General features: G+C 44.6%; 1 protein-coding gene across 4 annotated transcripts in view; it reads right to left on the bottom strand.

Annotated features, from left to right (window-relative positions):
* LOC144605454 (copine-8-like) overlaps positions 1 to 18,222 on the bottom strand; it is a 299,949-nt gene that overhangs the window by 53,564 nt on the left and 228,163 nt on the right. For all 4 annotated transcript variants that reach the window (XM_078420725.1, XM_078420728.1, XM_078420727.1 and 1 more), the window contains 3 exons: positions 8,054 to 8,100; positions 7,219 to 7,400; positions 610 to 737 (listed from right to left, as the gene is read on the bottom strand). In XM_078420725.1, coding sequence (XP_078276851.1) covers positions 610 to 737; positions 7,219 to 7,400; positions 8,054 to 8,100 — 357 coding nt within the window. The remainder of the gene's footprint in view (positions 1 to 609; positions 738 to 7,218; positions 7,401 to 8,053; positions 8,101 to 18,222) is intronic.

Genomic DNA, 18,222 nt, shown 5'->3' with positions numbered 1-18,222 from the left:
GACCAGCGATTGCCCATACACTAGTTTTATCCTACACACTGGGTGGCAATTTACAGAAGCCAATTAACCTACAAACCTACAGACTTTGGAGTGTGGGAAACTCCCAGAGCAGCCTGTGAAAACCCACATGGTCACAGGAAGAACGTGCAAACTCCTTACAGACAGCACCCGTAGTTAGGATCGAACCCTGGTGTGAGGCAGCAACTCTACCGCTGCGCCACCGTGCTATCTTCAATTGGTCTATCAATTATATCAATGATACGAAAATGCACACTCCATTGCAGAGATGATGCCTTTGGCTTTACCAGTTCAAAGCATTGCAATCTTCATTACTGCTAACAACTGCCTCTTTACATTGGTGATAATAGAAAACGTGACTGCTTGGTAAATTTAAATAGCTATATAATCCTTATACTGTTTAATCTTTCAACAGATTTGCACTGACTTTTTAACCTCGGGCTATTACCATACACTGACATTTCCAAATGAGGTGAGTCTGTTGGATGTCTGAAACCGCCTTACATCTACATAATTCCCCCATTTAAATCGGATGTAAAACACTGCAAACCAGACCGTTTGAATAGCGCACTGAGGAGTTGCTGCATTTACCTTGCGACATGATTGATCACAGGCGCAAAATTTGTGGGCCCATAAAGCTGGACTGTCTTGAGACTCTGATGATATGCTTCCAGAATTCCGTCAATGCCGTTACAATATGGATTCTCAGGTATGCCGTTCTGTTTAAAGAGAAACGTGTCAAATTTGGACACTGCCACATTGCACACATAGAACATAGAACAGTACAGCAGAAGAACAGTGGGACAGGCAGCATCTCTGGAGAGAGGGAACGGTTGATGTTTTTGGGTCAAGACCCTTCTTCAAGACTATGGATCATGTACAGGCGGATGAGACCAGTTTCACTTGGCATCATGTTCAGCCTACAATGTCTATGCCGAACATGTTGCAAAGTGAGACTGGTCTCATCTGCCTGTACACGATCCATAGTCTGAAGAAGGGTCTTGACCCAAAACATCAACCGTTCCCTCTCTCCAGAGATGCTGTCTGTCCCGCTGAGTTATTTTGTGTCTATCTTTGTAGTAAACCAGCACCTGCAGTTCCTCCCTACACACATCCCTCTATTCCTTGCACTTTCACGTTCCAGTCTAAAACCCTCTGAAACACCACGATCGTATCTGCCTCCAGCACCACCCCTGGCAGCATGGTCCAAGCCGCCACCAACCTCTGCGGAAAACTATCCCCGCACATTTCCATTAAACGTCAGGGTCTGAAGAAGTGTCCCGACCCGAAACGCCACCTATTCCTCTTTTCCCCAGTGATGCTGCCTGACCCGCTGAGTTACTCCAGCATTTTGTGCCTACCTTCGGTATAAACCAGCATCTGCAATCCCTTCCTACACCTACCCATTAAACGTTCTCCTTCTTAAGGTTATGCCCGCTAAGGTTGGACATTTCCATCCTGCGAGAAAGTTTCTGACTGTCCACCCTATCTACGCGCCACATATTTTATTTCATACCCTTTTCAACATTCGAAGGTCTGTTGCATTGATGTAAATTAAAAAAAAAATATTTTCTGTTTATTTGGTTTAATGACAAGTTCATGTTTTCTGTGCCAACCATCCACTACACAGCCTGGGTCTGTCTCAGCATCCTTTCTATTCATTAGAGTGTAATAATAGTCTTCAGTGCCATCACTAAAAGGCCACTGACCATTATCAGATGAAAAATAAAACAGTGAATGGCAAATTTGAATTGAAACTTGGCAAGGCTGCGTCACTGAGTTCGACCTCCTGTGTTTGATTGGAATTTTGCTATTAAACTGATTTTAATGCTCCAAAATGCATCTGTGTCACATTTAATTTGCATCACAAGATAACAAGCCCTGGTTCTCTACAAAGTGTGCCCTGTATACATAAAATTACCACTTTAAAAAAAAAGCTTCATTAGGAGATTTATATCATTGAATCAATCAGCTAGATACGCAATGGCACAATATGAAACAATTCCGCAAATTAATTCTCACATTCTTTTGATGGGGAACTCTGAGAAATCTGTTGGGAAAAAGCTCCTTATTAATGCAGGTTATTTAAAACGCAATCAAGAGAAAATGAATACACCTTGTCCTCTCTCTATATTTTCAATTCAAAGGGCACCAGGAAGCCAAACAAACAGATAGCGTCATACAGCATGGAAACAGGCCCTTCGGCCCACTTTGTCCAAGATGCCCCATCCCAGCCATTTGCCCATGTTTGGCCCATATCCCTCGAAAGCTTTCCTATCCAAGTATCTTTTAGATATTGTTATTGTATATATCTCAACTACCTCCTCTGGCAGCTCGTTCCATATACCCACTGTGTGAAAAGTATCCACTCAGGTTCCTATTAAATCTGTCCCCCCTCACCTTAAACATATGCCCTCCGGTTCTTGGTTTCTCTCCCCTGGGTAAAAGAATCTGCATTCACCCTTTCTATTTCCCTCGTGATTTTGTACACCTCTATAAGATCACCCCTCAGCCCCCTGTGCTCCAAGGAATAAAGACCTAGCCTGCCCAACCTCTCCCTGGAGCCTAGGCATTGACTCCCAGCAGGTTTACAACGGTCTGTTTTGCTCACTTCCCATGTATTTGGTTCCACTGAAGGGGGTGGGGGTAGTAAGCTAGAAGAGAGGAGAGGCAGGGCAAAGCCTGGAAAATGACACAGGTGAGGGCATTTTTTTGAGAGGCAGATGGCTGGACAAAGGCTCGAGATGGAAAGAGAGAAGGTGTGAGACAAAGGGTTAAAGATTTACAAATTGTGAAGCTAAAGGAAGGAATGCAGGTAGAAGGGCAAGGGAGATATTGGTGTGTCCAGGTGGGGCACAAGTGAGGGGGTGGGGAAGGAAAGGGTGGGGGAGGAAGAGCGAAGGGGGATTTGGTAGTTATCTAAAATGAGAGAATTCAATGCCATTGGATTGTGAGCTACCCAAGCAGAATATCGGGTGCTGTACTTCCAGTTTGTGCATGGTCTTAGCATCTTGCAATGGAATGTGCATTCTTATGAGGATGTTGCCAGGAACCATGGGCCTGAGCTACAGGGAGAGGTTGAGCAGGCCAGGACTTTATTCCTTCGAGCACAGGAGGAAGAGGGTGATCTTAGAGATGTTTAAGATTATGAGAGGAATAATGAGGGTAAATGCACACTTTTACCCAGAATGGGGGATTTGAGAACCAGAGGACATTGATTTAAGGTGAGGGGGGGGGGGTGGGAGGGTGGTGGGGGGGAGATTGAATAGGAATCCGAGGGGCAACTTTTTTACTGCAAAGGGTGGTGGGTGTATGGAACGAGCTGCCAGAGGAGGTAGTTGAGGCCGGTACGATGAAAAAGTTCAAAGAACATTTGGACAGCTACATGGATAGGATAGGTTTAGAGGGATATGGGCCAAGCTGGCAGGTAGGACTAGTGTAGATGGGACGTGTTGGTCGGCGTGGACAGGTTGGGCGGAAGGGTCTGTTTCCGTGCTGTATGGGTCCATGACCCTATTGTCAATGGAGAGGTCCCAGAACAACACTTTAACATTACTGGGTTCACAGTTGCTTCTCGATGGGATGATTCTTTCTGCCATAATACAGTGGTGGAGGAGCTCAGGAGGGCAGGCAGCACCTGAGGAAGGAATGGACAGGTGATGTTTTCAGTTGTGATTCTTCTTCAGATAGTCTTCTCCAGCCTGAAGAAGGGTCCCGTCCCAAAGCATTCCCTCCACAGATGCTGCCTGACCTGCTGAGTTCCTCCAGCACTTTTGTGTTTTGCTCACGATTCCAGCATCTGCCGATCCTTGTGCCTGCACTCTTTCTGGCATTAAGAAGCATTTCGACAAGTACATGGATAGGACAGGTTTAGATGGGATACGGGCCAAACACAGGCAGGTGGGTCTAGTGTAGATGGGACATGTTGGTCGGTGAGGGCACGGTTGGGCCGAAGGGCCTGTTTCCATGCTGAATTCAGCGAAGTCAGCACCGGCGACAACCTATGTCACCTGGCGACAACCTACGACAACGCCTACGTTAGGATACATCAAGCTACGCCCATTGGCGCCAAACCCACTGCCGCTGAAATTTTTTCAAAATTCTGAAAATCCAGCGGCGACCAGAAAGATGCTACGACTCTTTGGAGACGAGTCACGACCATACAGGCGACACCCTGGCGACCGTGTGGTGACAGCCTAGTCACCTGTAGTCGCCTGAAAAATCACCTGTGGGACAGGCCCTTTAATACTTGAATCTCTGCCTCGGCAAATCAAAGATGAGACTGCTCATACGAAATGCAAAAGTCAAATCAGCTGATATTAGGAACATATTAGATTCTGATTCTGCTAAATTGGCAAAAATAATAGTTTGCTATACAATTGCCAAACAATTACCAATAGCATTTCCCTCCAGGATAATGTAAGATGGGAGACACACTTTTGGGAACTGATTTATGTCCAGAGTGTGTGAAAATGTGCATTTTCCCTCTCTTGTTCTTAATTGGATTTATTTCTTTATAAATCCCAGCTGAGAAAGTGCAAATGTAATTTCCTCTCAGGCCTCTCCCGGTGTTAATCTTAAACTTGCAGCTCGGAAATAAGCAATCTAACAAAGTAGTCACGACGCATTTCCATTTTCGCTTCCTCCCACAGGGAACGGCAGCACGTGGATTTAGATGGAAATAACTTGTTTTTAAATAGCATCTTCCACAGGCTTTGCAACTCCCATGAAATCACTGAAAGGCTTCAAGGAGTAAACATGAAAATCTTGCCCATATCTTTCTACGTTGAGTTCAATGTTTTTGAAATGTTGTTCCCAATGTAGGAAACACAACATTCAATCGCTGCACCACTGGCCCCGGCAGATTGCTTCAGGGGTAAATATTAGGCAGAAAGAACATTCATGTGTTTCAAAATAATGAGCTTTAGACTTTAGAGATACAGCACAGAAACAGGCCCTTCAGCCCACCGAGTCCATGTCGACCAGCGATCACCCCATACACTAACCCTATACACTACGGACAATTTACAATTATACCGAAGCCAATTAACTTACAAACCTGTACGTCGTTGGAGTGTGGGAGGAAACTGGAGCACCCGGATAAAACTTACACAGTCACAGGGAGAATGTACAAACTCTACAGAGAGCATCCACAGTCAGGATCAAACCCAGGTCTCTGGCGCTGTGAGGCAGCAGCTCTTAGCCTGGTGGCTCTTTGGCACTGCCTCCACTAACTGTTGCTGGAGATACAAGGAACCGCAGATGCTGGAAACATGAGCAAATCACAAAGTGCAGGAGGAACTCAGTGGTTCAGGCAGTATCTGTGGATGGAATGGACAGATGACGTTTCGGGTTGGGACCCTTCTTCAGACATACGATGAATCTGGGTCAGAACATAGTTGAAGAGCAGGTGAGCAGCAGGAATCACAGAGGGGAGTTGTGAGAGAGGGTCTCACAGAACTCCAGTCAGAGAGAGGAGAACTTCAACAATGTCGTCACACTTTGAGGAGATTTTGCAGTGGAGGGTAAAATGAAGACACAGGTTCTATAGAGGCCGGAATCTTGATCAAAACAGAAAGTGCTGGAGTAACTCAGCAGGTCAGACTACATTATTGCTGTTTCCATCCACAGATGCTACCATCAGGACTGAGTCTGAAGAAGGGTCCCAATCTGAAACATCAGCTATCCACGTTCTCCAGAGGTACTGCCTGACCCGCTGAGTTACTCCAGCACTTTGTGCCACACTTTCTATTTCCTGGCACTCCCAATTGATATTTTGCTCCTGTTTCTTTTATCACAATGTTGGAGGGAATTTTACGTTTGGCCAGCAGCACACAAAGACAATCTCGTCGAGCAGTGGTGAGTTTCCCAAACAAGTTGGTTTGTTCAAAGCCTTAACACTGTGTAATGGAAAATGCTCGGATAGAACCCAGAATATTTCAGTGATTCATAACACACATGGTCTTCTTATATTCTCACCACACAACGGCCATATGTGAATTTTACAGTTTTGAAATAATTCATCAGTGATCAACCTTCAGCTTTCTCTTCCCTCTTGATCAGAAAACCATTCCCCCATTTCTCTTACGAATAGGTGTCAAAAGTGACTTTTTTAATCTCATGATTTATTGCCCCCCCAGCCTGGTTTACAACCTCCTATGTTTATCTTTACTTCAACCACCTATGTCTTGGAGTCTGAACACCTCCTAAATTTATCTGTAGGGAGGAACTGCAGATGCTGCAAAATAAGTCAGACGTTCAGGGTCGGAAGAAGGGTCTCGACCCGAAACGTCACCCATTCCTTCTCTCCAGAGATGCTGCCTGTCCCACTGAGTTACTCCCGCATTTTGTGTCTATCCTAACTTTATCTATTGCCGCTCCAAAAATGACCTTCATGTTACCTTCACTATGTTGGCCTCTTTTCCCATGATGTTTCCCCAGTATATATACTCCGGGGTAACACATATTAAAAACCTTACTATTTCCAGCATTTCCTACATGGTTTAGTCTAGTTTATTATTGTCACGTGTACCAAAGTACAGTGAAAATATTTTGTTTGTATGCAATCCAGTCAAAGAAAAGACTGTACATGATTACAATCAAGCCGTCCACAGTGTACAGACACAGGACAAAGGGTAGAACATTCAGTGCAAATATGTTGCCAGGACTCGAGGGTCTGAGCTATAGGGAGAGGTTGAGCAGGCTGGGACTCTATTCCTTGGTGCACAGGAGGATGAGGAGTGATCTTATAGAGGTGTATAAATCATGAGAGGAATAAATCAGGTAGACGTACAGGTAGACAAGTTTCTTGCCCACAGAAGGGGATTCAATAACCGGAGGACATAGGTTTAAGATGTAACAGAAAAGATTTAATAGGAATCTGAGGGGTAACAAAGGTTGGTGAGTGCATGGAACGAATTGCCGGAAGAGGTAGTTGAGCCTGGGACTATCCCAACATTTAAGAAACAATGAAACATGTACATGGATAGGATAGGTTGAGAGGGATGTGGGCAAATGCAGACAGGTGGGTCTAGTGTAGATGGGGCATGTTGGTGGGTGTGGGCAAGTTCGGCTGAAGGGCCTGTTTCTACACAGTATGACTCTATGATTCTATACAACATTGAAAATGCAAAATAACACCGAGACCCTTCAACAACACCTTACACAACATAAACAGCATGCACAGAGATATTGTTTTACCAAAGCAAACTCATGTGAAACTCTTCCATCGGGAGGTAGTTTAGCACCAAAGCCCAGCGCTGGGAACATCTTGTCACTGTCGTAGTCCTGAATGATTTCACCTACTGCCTTCAAAGCCATTGCATAAGCATTCATCTGATAAGGGTTCATGTAATGCAGGGATGTGGACTGAGATGGGTTTCCTGATGAAGCAATGAAAAGAAAGAAGACACTTACTTTAGCGATACGATATTATTAACCATTTTGTGGTCATCCAGAAGGTGTGTAAAAAAAACCTGACCTGCACAGCTCCTTTCACACTTTAACCCTCTCCATCAGAACTGAGCAGTGCCTTTAAAAAGATGATGCAGTAACATCGCAAAACAAAAGCATAACAGTACTAGAGGCAATTGATTAACATTGCCAAGGTAGTGTTATTGTCAGAGATTAGTTTTGAGCAAGTTTTTAATATATGCTCGTAATATTTCTTTCTGTAAAACAACGGAGTTAGGAAAGCATTTTAGTTTCCTTTCGCTCCGTCTGTCTTAAAATATTGGCATCGTTCTTTTATTTAAACTTCTGTAAATATTTACAACTAAACGCCATCAAAGCAAGCAGTAAATTACGCAAGGGCCACAACTGGTTCAAAAATCAATATGAAAGCAGCAAACAAATGTTGATTTTCCTTTGAGGACGTTGTGATTTATGATAGGATATTTAACAAGGTTTAGTATCCAAATAATCAATTGATAAATTGTCAACTATTTGATTAAAGTCATAAATCTGCAATTAGTGACCACCTATGCAAATACCATAAACTCACTCAGTAGCGGAGATTATTTGATTAAGGACTTACCATTGGAAGCCGTAAAATCAATAGCCACCGTAAAATTTATCTGTGTTCTGCAAGATTAAATGAAGAGAGAATATTTTATTTCAACTACATTTTCCGAACATGGTTTTCTTTTAGTTTTCATTTCCATATGTGTAAACAATCATCTGGAGAAGGGTCTCGACCCGAAACGTCACCCATTCCTTCTCTCCTGAGATGCTGCCTGACCTGCTGAGTTACTCCAGCATTTTGTGAATAAATACCTTCGATTTGTACCAGCATCTGCAGTTATTTTCTTAAACAATGTCTCTGATCGATTGTAGACACTGCAAGGTAAAGACTATTTCTTATGAAGAACACTAAATTATTTAGTATCTGGCCAAGATTTGTGGCTCAAAAAACACCTTGAATTATAGAAAAACAAAAAACTGCAGATGCTTGTTAATAGACAAAGGTGGCACAAAGTGCTGGGGAAAGTCAGCAGGTCAGGCAGCATCTCTGGGGAAAATGTACGGATAGGTGCCATATAGATAGTCTGGGCAGGCAGAGATGCAGCCTGACCTGCTGAGTTACTCCAACACGTTGTAATCAAGTATAGGTTAGCTGCACCACTGCTCAGTCTCTAGATGAACCTGGGGACACGTAACTGCTGGAATCTTGAGCAAACAGTCCTGCCGCAACTCAGGAGGTCAGGCAGCATCTGCGGAGGGAGTGGATAGATGACGTTTCCGTTCGGGACCCTTCTTCAGACTGATGGAGTAGAGAGGAAAAGGCTGGAAAAAAAGAGGTGGGGGTGGGTAAAGGTGTGGCAAGTGATTCAGAGAGGGTTCAGAAGGATATGTGTCAAATGCATGCAAATGGGAATAGACCAATATGCCAACTTGATCAGCCTAGAGAAGGTGGGCCGAAGGGCCTGTGTCCGTGCTGTACAGCTCTGTCTAAGCTCAGGATTACCTAACCCATCCCTTTTCTGGTCAACATCACTAACTTGGTAAATCACAGAAGCTACGTTCTATTTAAAAAAATATATAAATGATTATTATTAATGATAAAGTGCTGCATTGGAATGGATAATGTGTGTCTGTAGCTTATTCAGAGGACTGGGCAACCATTATCATAATACCTAACCCTTGTCCTCGACATATGCAATACACTGAATTATTCAAGGAGATTATAGTTTTTATTCCTCTGATTGCTTACAATAGATTCAAAATTCAAAATCCCTTTCAAGGCTGATCTGGGATAACAGTGAACTAGGAATAATATGACTAATACAATCATTTTCCAGGTCAAGTTTAAACAAACATTTTAAATTGGATTCCATAATGACATAAATACTAAAAGAAATATTTACTATCAGTATGACACTTACAGAGCCACGCAGTGGGGACCAGAAAGATGTATATAAAACTAGACCAAGTGGACCCGTTGGGCCCAAACCTCTCCTGCATTGGTGCAGCACCCTGTCCTACCCCCCTCCCCTCTCTCCTCAACCCCCCCTCCCCTCTCCCCCACTCCCCCTTCCCCCCTCCCTCCCTCCTCCCCTCCCCCTCCCCTCCTTTTAAACTTTAAAATGTGAATAACTTTAACAATATAACGCCGATTTCAATAAAACGACTTGCATTATCACTAAAGTGACAATGGTGAGTAAGGTGGGCCTAAAATTGTCGTGCTATCGTGTACCGTTTTGGCTGAAGTTCAGTCACAAACAAGATAACAAACGAGAGTTTTAGTATATAGATGAGGAGAGGCATGGATAGGGTAGAGAGTCAGAACCTTTTTCCAAGGAAGGGAATATCGAACTTGACAAAAGGGAGTGCAGATGCTGGATTGAAATAAAAGACACAAAGTGCTGGAGCAACGCAGAGAGTCAGGCAGCATCTCTGGAGAACATGGATATGTGATTTTTTGGGGGGAAAAAGACCCTTCTTCAAACCCGAAGCGCCTCGACTGGAAACATCACCTATCCACGTTGAGTCAAAAGAAAGGTCCCGACCCGAAATGTCACCTGTCCATGTTCTCCTGAGATGCTGCCTGACCCGCTGAGTTACTCCAGCACTTTGTGTCTTTTTAGGGAAATATCAAATGCCAGAGGGCAGAGCTTTGAGGTGAGAGGGGCGGTTTAAAATAGACTTAAGTGGAGAGCAATCCAATTTTTTTTTTACACAGAGGGTGGTGGGTGCTTGGAACACATTGCCAGGGATAGTGGGGGTGGGATAAGGATTCCGTGCAGGTAGATAGGTTTGACTTGGCACCATGTTCAGCATGGAAATGTGGGCCAAAGGGTCTGTTCCTGTGCTGTACTGTTCTATGTTCTATGATCAGCAAGCCTTTTAAGCAGCAGAGCCAAGCGAAATCTTGCAGAAGCAATGTGAATACATCTGTTGAATAGACCTCCTCAGTAATCCCTGCAGTAATGATTCTCTTCATCTATGGGTGGAATGGAAAATGCCCAAAACGCCAATGTGTATAAATAATACACCCAATTTCCAACCATTATCATAACAAAAGCTATTAATTGGCTAAGATTCACTAACTAACACACTCGATCATGTCAATATTCAGAAAACATTCCAGTCTGATGGGTAATGGAGTCATCTAATATTAATCCCCGTGATACAGCATTGTCCTCATTAAGACCCTCTCACTTGTAATTAGTTTTTCCACGCTGCATTCCCAGAGCTCATCAAAATGGCTTAATTTGTCTTAGTTCTCATTTGATCTGCATTACTGAATCATTCCCTTCCATCTCTGAGCCACGCTGTCTGTTCCATGTCAAGCGAGGCTGAATTTTTCAAAACCTCACATCAGCATTGGACACAGCAGTTTCCCTGGGACTCGGATTGGATTGAATTGAAGGACTCAGCATTGAAACAGGCCCTTCGGCTCACCGAGTCCACGCCCATCATCCATCACCCGTTCACACTAGTTCTATGTTATCCCACTTTCGCATGCACTCTCGACGCTCGAGGGCAATTTACAGGGATGATGCCAAGATCAACTCTTTTGTGCCTGCACATAGTCCATATCCCTCCACATCCATATCTCTATCCAACAGTCCCTTAATGCTACTGTCGCAACTGCCTCCACCACCACCCCCGGCAGTACGTTCTAGCCACTCACAAACTCTGTGTGAAGAAACAACTTGCCCCACACCTCTCCCTAATGCATCATTCCATGAAACCTCTTCTGCACACTTTCCAAAGCTTCCACATCCATCCTGTGATGGGGCAACCAGAACTGCCCACGATATTCCAAATGCGGCCGAACCAAAGTCCTCCCAAGCTGCATCACGACTCCCTGACTCTGAGACTCAATGCCCCGACCAATAAAGTCACGACTGCCATTTACCTTCTTTATCACTCTACCTACTTGTGACACCACTTGGACTTGGACCATAAGACCCCTCTGCATATACAGGTACAAGGAAGTGCAGATGCTGATTAACAAAAAAGACACAAAGTGCTGGAGTTACACAGTGGGTCAAACAGCAATTGCCTTATGGAAAGAAAGGTATAAACCTTGACACAAAGTTGCTGGAGTCATCTCAGCTGGTCAGGCAGTATCTCTGCGGGATATGCATAGGTGACGTTTCAGATCGGGACCCTTCTTCAGGCTGATTGTGGCTAGGGGGGAGGGGGAGGGAGGGGAGGGGGAGGGGGAGGGGGGGTGGAAGAATGAGACTAGAGGTGGGTTGATTGGTAGATGAGTGGATTGAATGCTCCACCCGTCTGCCAATCAAACCCCCTCATCTGTATCCACCTGTCACTTGTTAGACTTTGTCCCGCCCCCACCTCTCTTCCAGCTTTCTCCCTCCTACTACAATCAGGCTGAAGAAGGGTTCCGACCCGAAACGTCACCTATGCATGTCCTGTAGAGATGCTGCCTGCCCGGCTGAGTTACTCCAGCAACTTTGTGTCAAGGTTTATACCCTTGTTTCCATAAGGCAATTACCTTTGTTGCTTTAGAATTTCCTTCATGGAGATTCAATATCATTTTCTAGTAGTAGTTTTAGCTTCGAGATACAGTTTGGAAACAGGCCCTTTGGCCCACCGAGTCCATGCCAACCGGCAATCACCCATACACTACTTCTACGCTACACACTAGGGACTATTTTACTGAAGCCAATCAACTTATAAACCACACATTTTGTTAATGTGGGTACAACAACCCCAAAAGGAAAATGCCAAAGTCCTTGGTGCAACCAAAACTGGATTATATTTCATGATTGGTGTTGTGCAGTGTTCAAGAACCTGATGGTTGCTGGGAAGAAGTGGTTCTTGAATCTGGAGGTCATTTTTTTTCATGCTCCTGTACCCTCTTCCCAATGGTAGCAGCAAGATGAGAGCGTGGCCAGGGCGGTGTGGGTCTTTGGTGATGCTGGCTGCTTTTATGAGGCAGCGCCTCCTGTAGATCCCTTCGATAGTGGGGAGGTCGGTATCCATGATGGACTGGGCAGTGTCCAACACATTTTTTAATCTCCTTCGTTCCTGGGTCTGATTTGACTGCATCCTATCTGTTATAATACAATGCACCTGGCATTCCAGTCCATTCAATTGCTGATCATATTTGTTAGAATCATAGAGACGCAGTGTGGAAACAGGCCCTTCGGCCTAACTTGACCACAATGACCAACAGGTCCCAACTGCCTGCGTTTGGCCCATACCCCTCTAAACCTGTCCTATCCATGTACTTGCCTAAATATCTCTTCTACGTTGCGATAATACCTGCCTCAACTACCTCCTCCGGTAGATGGTTCCGTACATCCACCACCCTTTGTGTAAAAAAGTTACCCCTCAGGTTCCTATTAAATCTTACTCCCCCCCCCAACCCCTCACCTTAAACCTATGTCCTCTGGTTCTTGATTCCCCTACTCTGGACAAGAGACCCTGTGAGGTTCTTTATTTGGCAACCATACGCAGATCACATTCCTCCAGCAGAGCATCTTTTAGAAATAAAATATGGTATTCCAGCTGCTCAATGTAGGGCTTCAAAGGGAACTCTGTCCTGCTGCGATTCTTCAAATGAAAATGTATTCTCATTGACTGACATGGCATCACCTCTGATGTATGGACTCGTGCAGAGTAATCATTAATTGATAATGTCCTCTTATTTCCCTGGCTAATGCCCCTGCCCAGAAGATCAGGCTTGGTCTCCTTCCTTACCGCTGTAGGGTTCCAGACAGACACTGCCTCTGTCGGGCGGCACAGTGGTGCAGCTGGTAGAGTTGCTGCTTTACAGCGCCAGAGACTCGGGTTCGATCCTGACTACGGATGCCGTTTCTGCGTTATCTCTGTGACCTTGTGGGTTTCCACCGGGCGCTCTAGTTTCCTCCCACATCCCAAAGACATGCAGGTTTGTAGGTTAATTGGCCCTCTGTAAATTGTCCGCTGGTGCGTAGGGAGTGGATGGGAAAGTGGGATATCATAGAAGTAGTGTGAACGGGTGATCGATGGTTGGCGTGGACTCGGTGGGCCCAAAGTCCTGTTTCCACCGTGTATCTCTCAACTAAACTAAACAATTGTGAGTGGCCAATCCAAGTTCTTAAAACAACTGAAAGTCCACTCCTACTGGTGGCATTAATCAGTCTGCTGGCAAGGGCAAGGTCTCGCCAGCAACATAAAAGTCTCCACAAAGTAGCCCGGGTTGTCCAACTGATCTAACGACATGGTGCACAAGATGGGGTCCACACAAAGATAGATGCAAAGTGCTGGAGTAACTCAGCGGCTCAGGCAGCATCTCTGGAGAACATGGATAGGTGACGTTTCACAGAGTGCTGGAGTAACTCAGCGGGTCAGGCAGCATCTCTGGAGAACATGGATAGGTGACGTTTCACAGAGTGCTGGAGTAACTCAGCGGCTCAGGCAGCATCTCTGGAGAAAAAGTAATTAGGGTCCCAACCCAAAACGTCACCCACCCTGAATCTCCTAAGATGCGGCCTGACCTGTTGAGTTATTCCAGCACTTTGTGTTTCTGGTATCAACCAGCATCTGCAGTTCCTTTCTGCATTTTTGGGTTCACACAGGTTTAGCTTAGTTTAGATTAGAGATCCAGTGCGGAAACAGGCCATTCGGCCCACCATGTCCATGCCGACCAGCGATCACCCTAGCACTAACCTACACACTAGGTGTTCCTAAAGCAAGCTGTGATGCAAGCCGACAGTATGCTTTCTATGGGGCGCCTGTAGAAGGAGACATGCTGGATCATTGCTGAATGTCCTCAGTCCCCTGAGGAAGTAGAGGCGTTGGTTTGCCTTCTTGGCTGTCGCATCAACTGCCTGATGTTGAGGCAACCTGCAGTCTTCAGTAGTCGGGGAGGGTCAAGAGTTGAGTCAAGAGTCAAGAGTGTTTTATTGTCGTGTGTCCCAGATAGAACAATGAAATTATCACTTGCAGCCGCACACCAGAAAATGTAAATATAGTACACCGTAAACAATATAATAAATGAGAAAAAAAAGTTCAGTGGGTGGCGTAATATATACACATACCCACATATACATATAGTATATGTGTACACATATATATATATATATACATATATATATATACACACACACACACACACATATATATATATATATATATATATACACACACACACACACACACACATATATATATATATATATATATATACACACACACACACACACATATATATATATATATATATATACACACACACACACACACACACACACATATATATATATATATATATATATATATATATATATATATACATATATATAGAATACAGTATAGGAAGGAACTGCAGATACTGGTTTAAACCGAAGATAGACACAAAAAGCTGGAGTAACTCAGCGGGACAGGCAGCATCTCTGGAGAGAAGGAATGGGTGACGTTTCGGGTCGAGACCCTTCTTCACACTGGTTAGGGATGGTTAGGGAAGAAGGGTCTCGACCCAAAAACGTCACCCATTCCTCCTCTCCAGAGATGCTGCCTGTCCCGCTGAGTTACTCCAGCTTTTTGTGTCTATCTTCGGTTTAAACCAGCATCTGCATTTCCTTCCTGCACATACAGTCTGGTGGTGGATGAAGGCCCAGCTAATGTGGTTGCAGCAAATAAACCACATCAACAGCAAATGTGACAAGTTCGACATGAGGTCTTTAGTAAAGCCTGCTGTTTCTGAAATAATGTGGAGTTTCACACGGGCCTGTCAGCGCTGGCTTTTAAAATGACAGTGGGGAATTGCTTGCTATTTTTATGAAGCTTTTAAAAACATTGTTAGGGAGACACACGATGATGATCCTACATTGACAAAAACGGCCTCTGGGCCATTTGTATTTTTACTTTATTATATGTTTTCTCTGGAGAAGTCAAGGTGATTTATAAACTGGGTAATTCAAAGAAATGGCAGTCAAAGTAGCATAGCTTGTTTGATTCTATTGAAGCTGTATATATGAGAGTGCCTTTGTCCAAATAATGCCCTATATTATGATGCGGAATTCATTTGTTGGATAGATATTGCTTATATTTTTAACATGGGTGCTCATTGGTAGGTATGGATGACATAGAGGTAGACAGTACAGAAACAGGCCCTTCAGCCCAACTCGTCAATGCTGACCAAGATGCCCCATCTACGCTAGTCCCATTTGCCCGATATCCCTCTAAACCTTTTCTATACAAGTACCTGTAACTTCTGTAATTGGATCTACCTCAACTAGTCCCTCTGGCAGCTCGTTCCATACACCCACTTGCACTTTAAACCTATGTCCTCTGGTTCGTGATTTCCCTACCGTAAGTGAAAGACTCTGGGTAAAAGACTCTGCATTCACCCTGTCTATTCCCCTCATGATCTTATACACCTCCATAAGATCATCCCTCAGCTTTCTGAGCTCCAAGGAATGAAGTCCTAGCCTGCCCAACCTCTCCCTGCAGCCCAGGCCCTTGAGTCCCGGCAGGTTTACAGCCGTCTGTTTTGGACAATAGACAATAGGTGCAGGAGGAGGCCATTCGGCCCTTCGAGCCAGCACTACCATTCACCGTGATCATGGCTGATCATCCACAATCAGCACCCCGTTCCTGCCTTCTCCACATATCTCTTGACTCTGCTATCATTAAGATCATTACTCACATCCCATGTGTTTGGCTCCACTGAAGTCATTCAAAATAAATGTAAAGAACGGAATACAAGTGGTATCCGGACTGTCTGCTCATGCTTGCCACTTGCAACCAAAAATATGTTTTGCAAAACCCTGTGCATTCACCCTATCTATTCCCCTCGAGACCTCATGCACGTCTACAAGATCAGCCCTCACCATGTGTGGTAAGTTGATGGGCCTGTTTCCATGCTTTGCATTTCTATGACTTTATGACATGTTTTCTGTTCAAAAACATTGACAATCTGATTGTTGGTCATGTCAATATGACAGGTAATCTCCAGCAGCGTGGAATGGAATCCTGGCCAATACTTCTGCAATGATGCCTCAAGCTCACTTTATAATTAACTTAACCTTTTATCTTTTTAACTGATATTTTTGATGGTTGACTGAACAAGAACAGCTGATAAACCTTAGGAGGTGGGGGGAAATGGGACAAAAATAATTGAAACCTCAACAGTGAAGCTTATTTCATATTTTGTAATGGGGCAAAAAAAAAAGGCCATTCAGTCCATCGTGTCTTGCCGACTATCAGATCAATATTATTCCTCCACTAATATCCATGTAACTTATTCCCTCTCACCATGATGTTCTGATCACCTGTTGTCACATTAGGTGCAATTTATACAGCGCGGAAACATGTCCTTCGGCCCACCGAGTCCAAGCCGACCAGCGATCCCCACACACTAGCACTATCCTACATACTAGGAACAATTTACAATTTTTTACCGAAGCCAATTAACCTACAATGTCCATACGGCTTTGGAACGTGGAAGGAAACTGGAGCTCCCAGAAAAAACCCATGCGGTCACAGGGAGAACGTGCAAAGTCCAAACAGACAGCACCCATTGTCAGGATTGAACTCGGGTATCTGGTGCTGCAAGCCAGCAGCTCTACCGCTGCGCCACCGTGCTGCACCACATCGACCATTTACAATGGTCAAGTAACATAAAACGTAGAACAAAGAACAGTACTGCTCTGGGACAGGCCTTTGGCCTACAATGTCTGTGTCGAACATGATGCTGTTAAACTATGCCTGCCCGTAATCCATATCCCTCCATTCCCTGCATATCCGTGTGCCTATCAAAACGCCTCTTAAACTTCACTATTGTATTGGCCTTCACCGCCACCCTTGGCAGAATGTTCCAGACACCCACCATCCCCTGTGTAAAAAACTCACCTGGCACATCTCCTTTAAACTTTGCCCCTCTCACCTTAAAGCCATGCCCTCCAGCTTTTGATATTTCCACCATGGGAAAAGAGTTCTGACTGTCTACCCTATTGGAATTCTACATTCATCTATCAAGTCTTCCCTCAATCTCTGGCATTCCAGAGAAAACAATCCATGTTTGTCCAACCTCTCCTTATAGACATTACCCTCTAATCCAGGCAGTATTCCGATAAACCTCTACAACCAGAAACTAGCTGAATAGGAACCTGAAAGGTAACGTTTTTACACAAAGGGTGGTGGGTATATGAAACGAGCTACCGGAGGAAGTAGTTGAGGCAGGTACTATCATAAAATTTAAGAGAGGTTTGGACAGGTACATGGATATGATGATGATGATGATTCTTAAGGACAGCATATGGGCCAAGCGAAGGCAGGTGGGATTAGTGTAGGTGGGGCATCTTGGTCAGCATGGGGAAGTTGGGCCAAAGGGCCTGTTTCCACACTGTATGACTCTGCCATTAACAACTAGCACACCTTTGGGTTGTGGGAGGAGACTGGAGCACCTGGGGGAACTCACATGGTCAAGGGGGGAACGTGGAAACTCCGCACAGACAGTACTAGAGATCAGCCTTGAAGCTTGTTCTCTGAGACTGAGAGACAGTGTCTGCTTCACCACTATACCCAACAGCAGCAGTCGACATCTCTCGATCAGAAGCTTTTGCTGATCATGTTTCAAGTCTGTTTTTTCTACTTGGTTCCTCATGACAACAGGATCGGTGCTGAGCTACAGTGAAAAGCATTTTTGGTGCGTGCTATCAGGTCAGCAGTGTATTAGAGGCTACCTTACATATGTACATTCGAGACAATATTGGCTGGTTCCAGCATGGCCTGCTTTGGCAA

This window comes from Rhinoraja longicauda, chromosome 24, assembly GCF_053455715.1.
Source record: "Rhinoraja longicauda isolate Sanriku21f chromosome 24, sRhiLon1.1, whole genome shotgun sequence".
In the NCBI taxonomy this organism is placed as follows: domain Eukaryota; kingdom Metazoa; phylum Chordata; class Chondrichthyes; order Rajiformes; family Arhynchobatidae; genus Rhinoraja; species Rhinoraja longicauda.
This window is presented reverse-complemented; position numbering and strand designations above follow the sequence as displayed.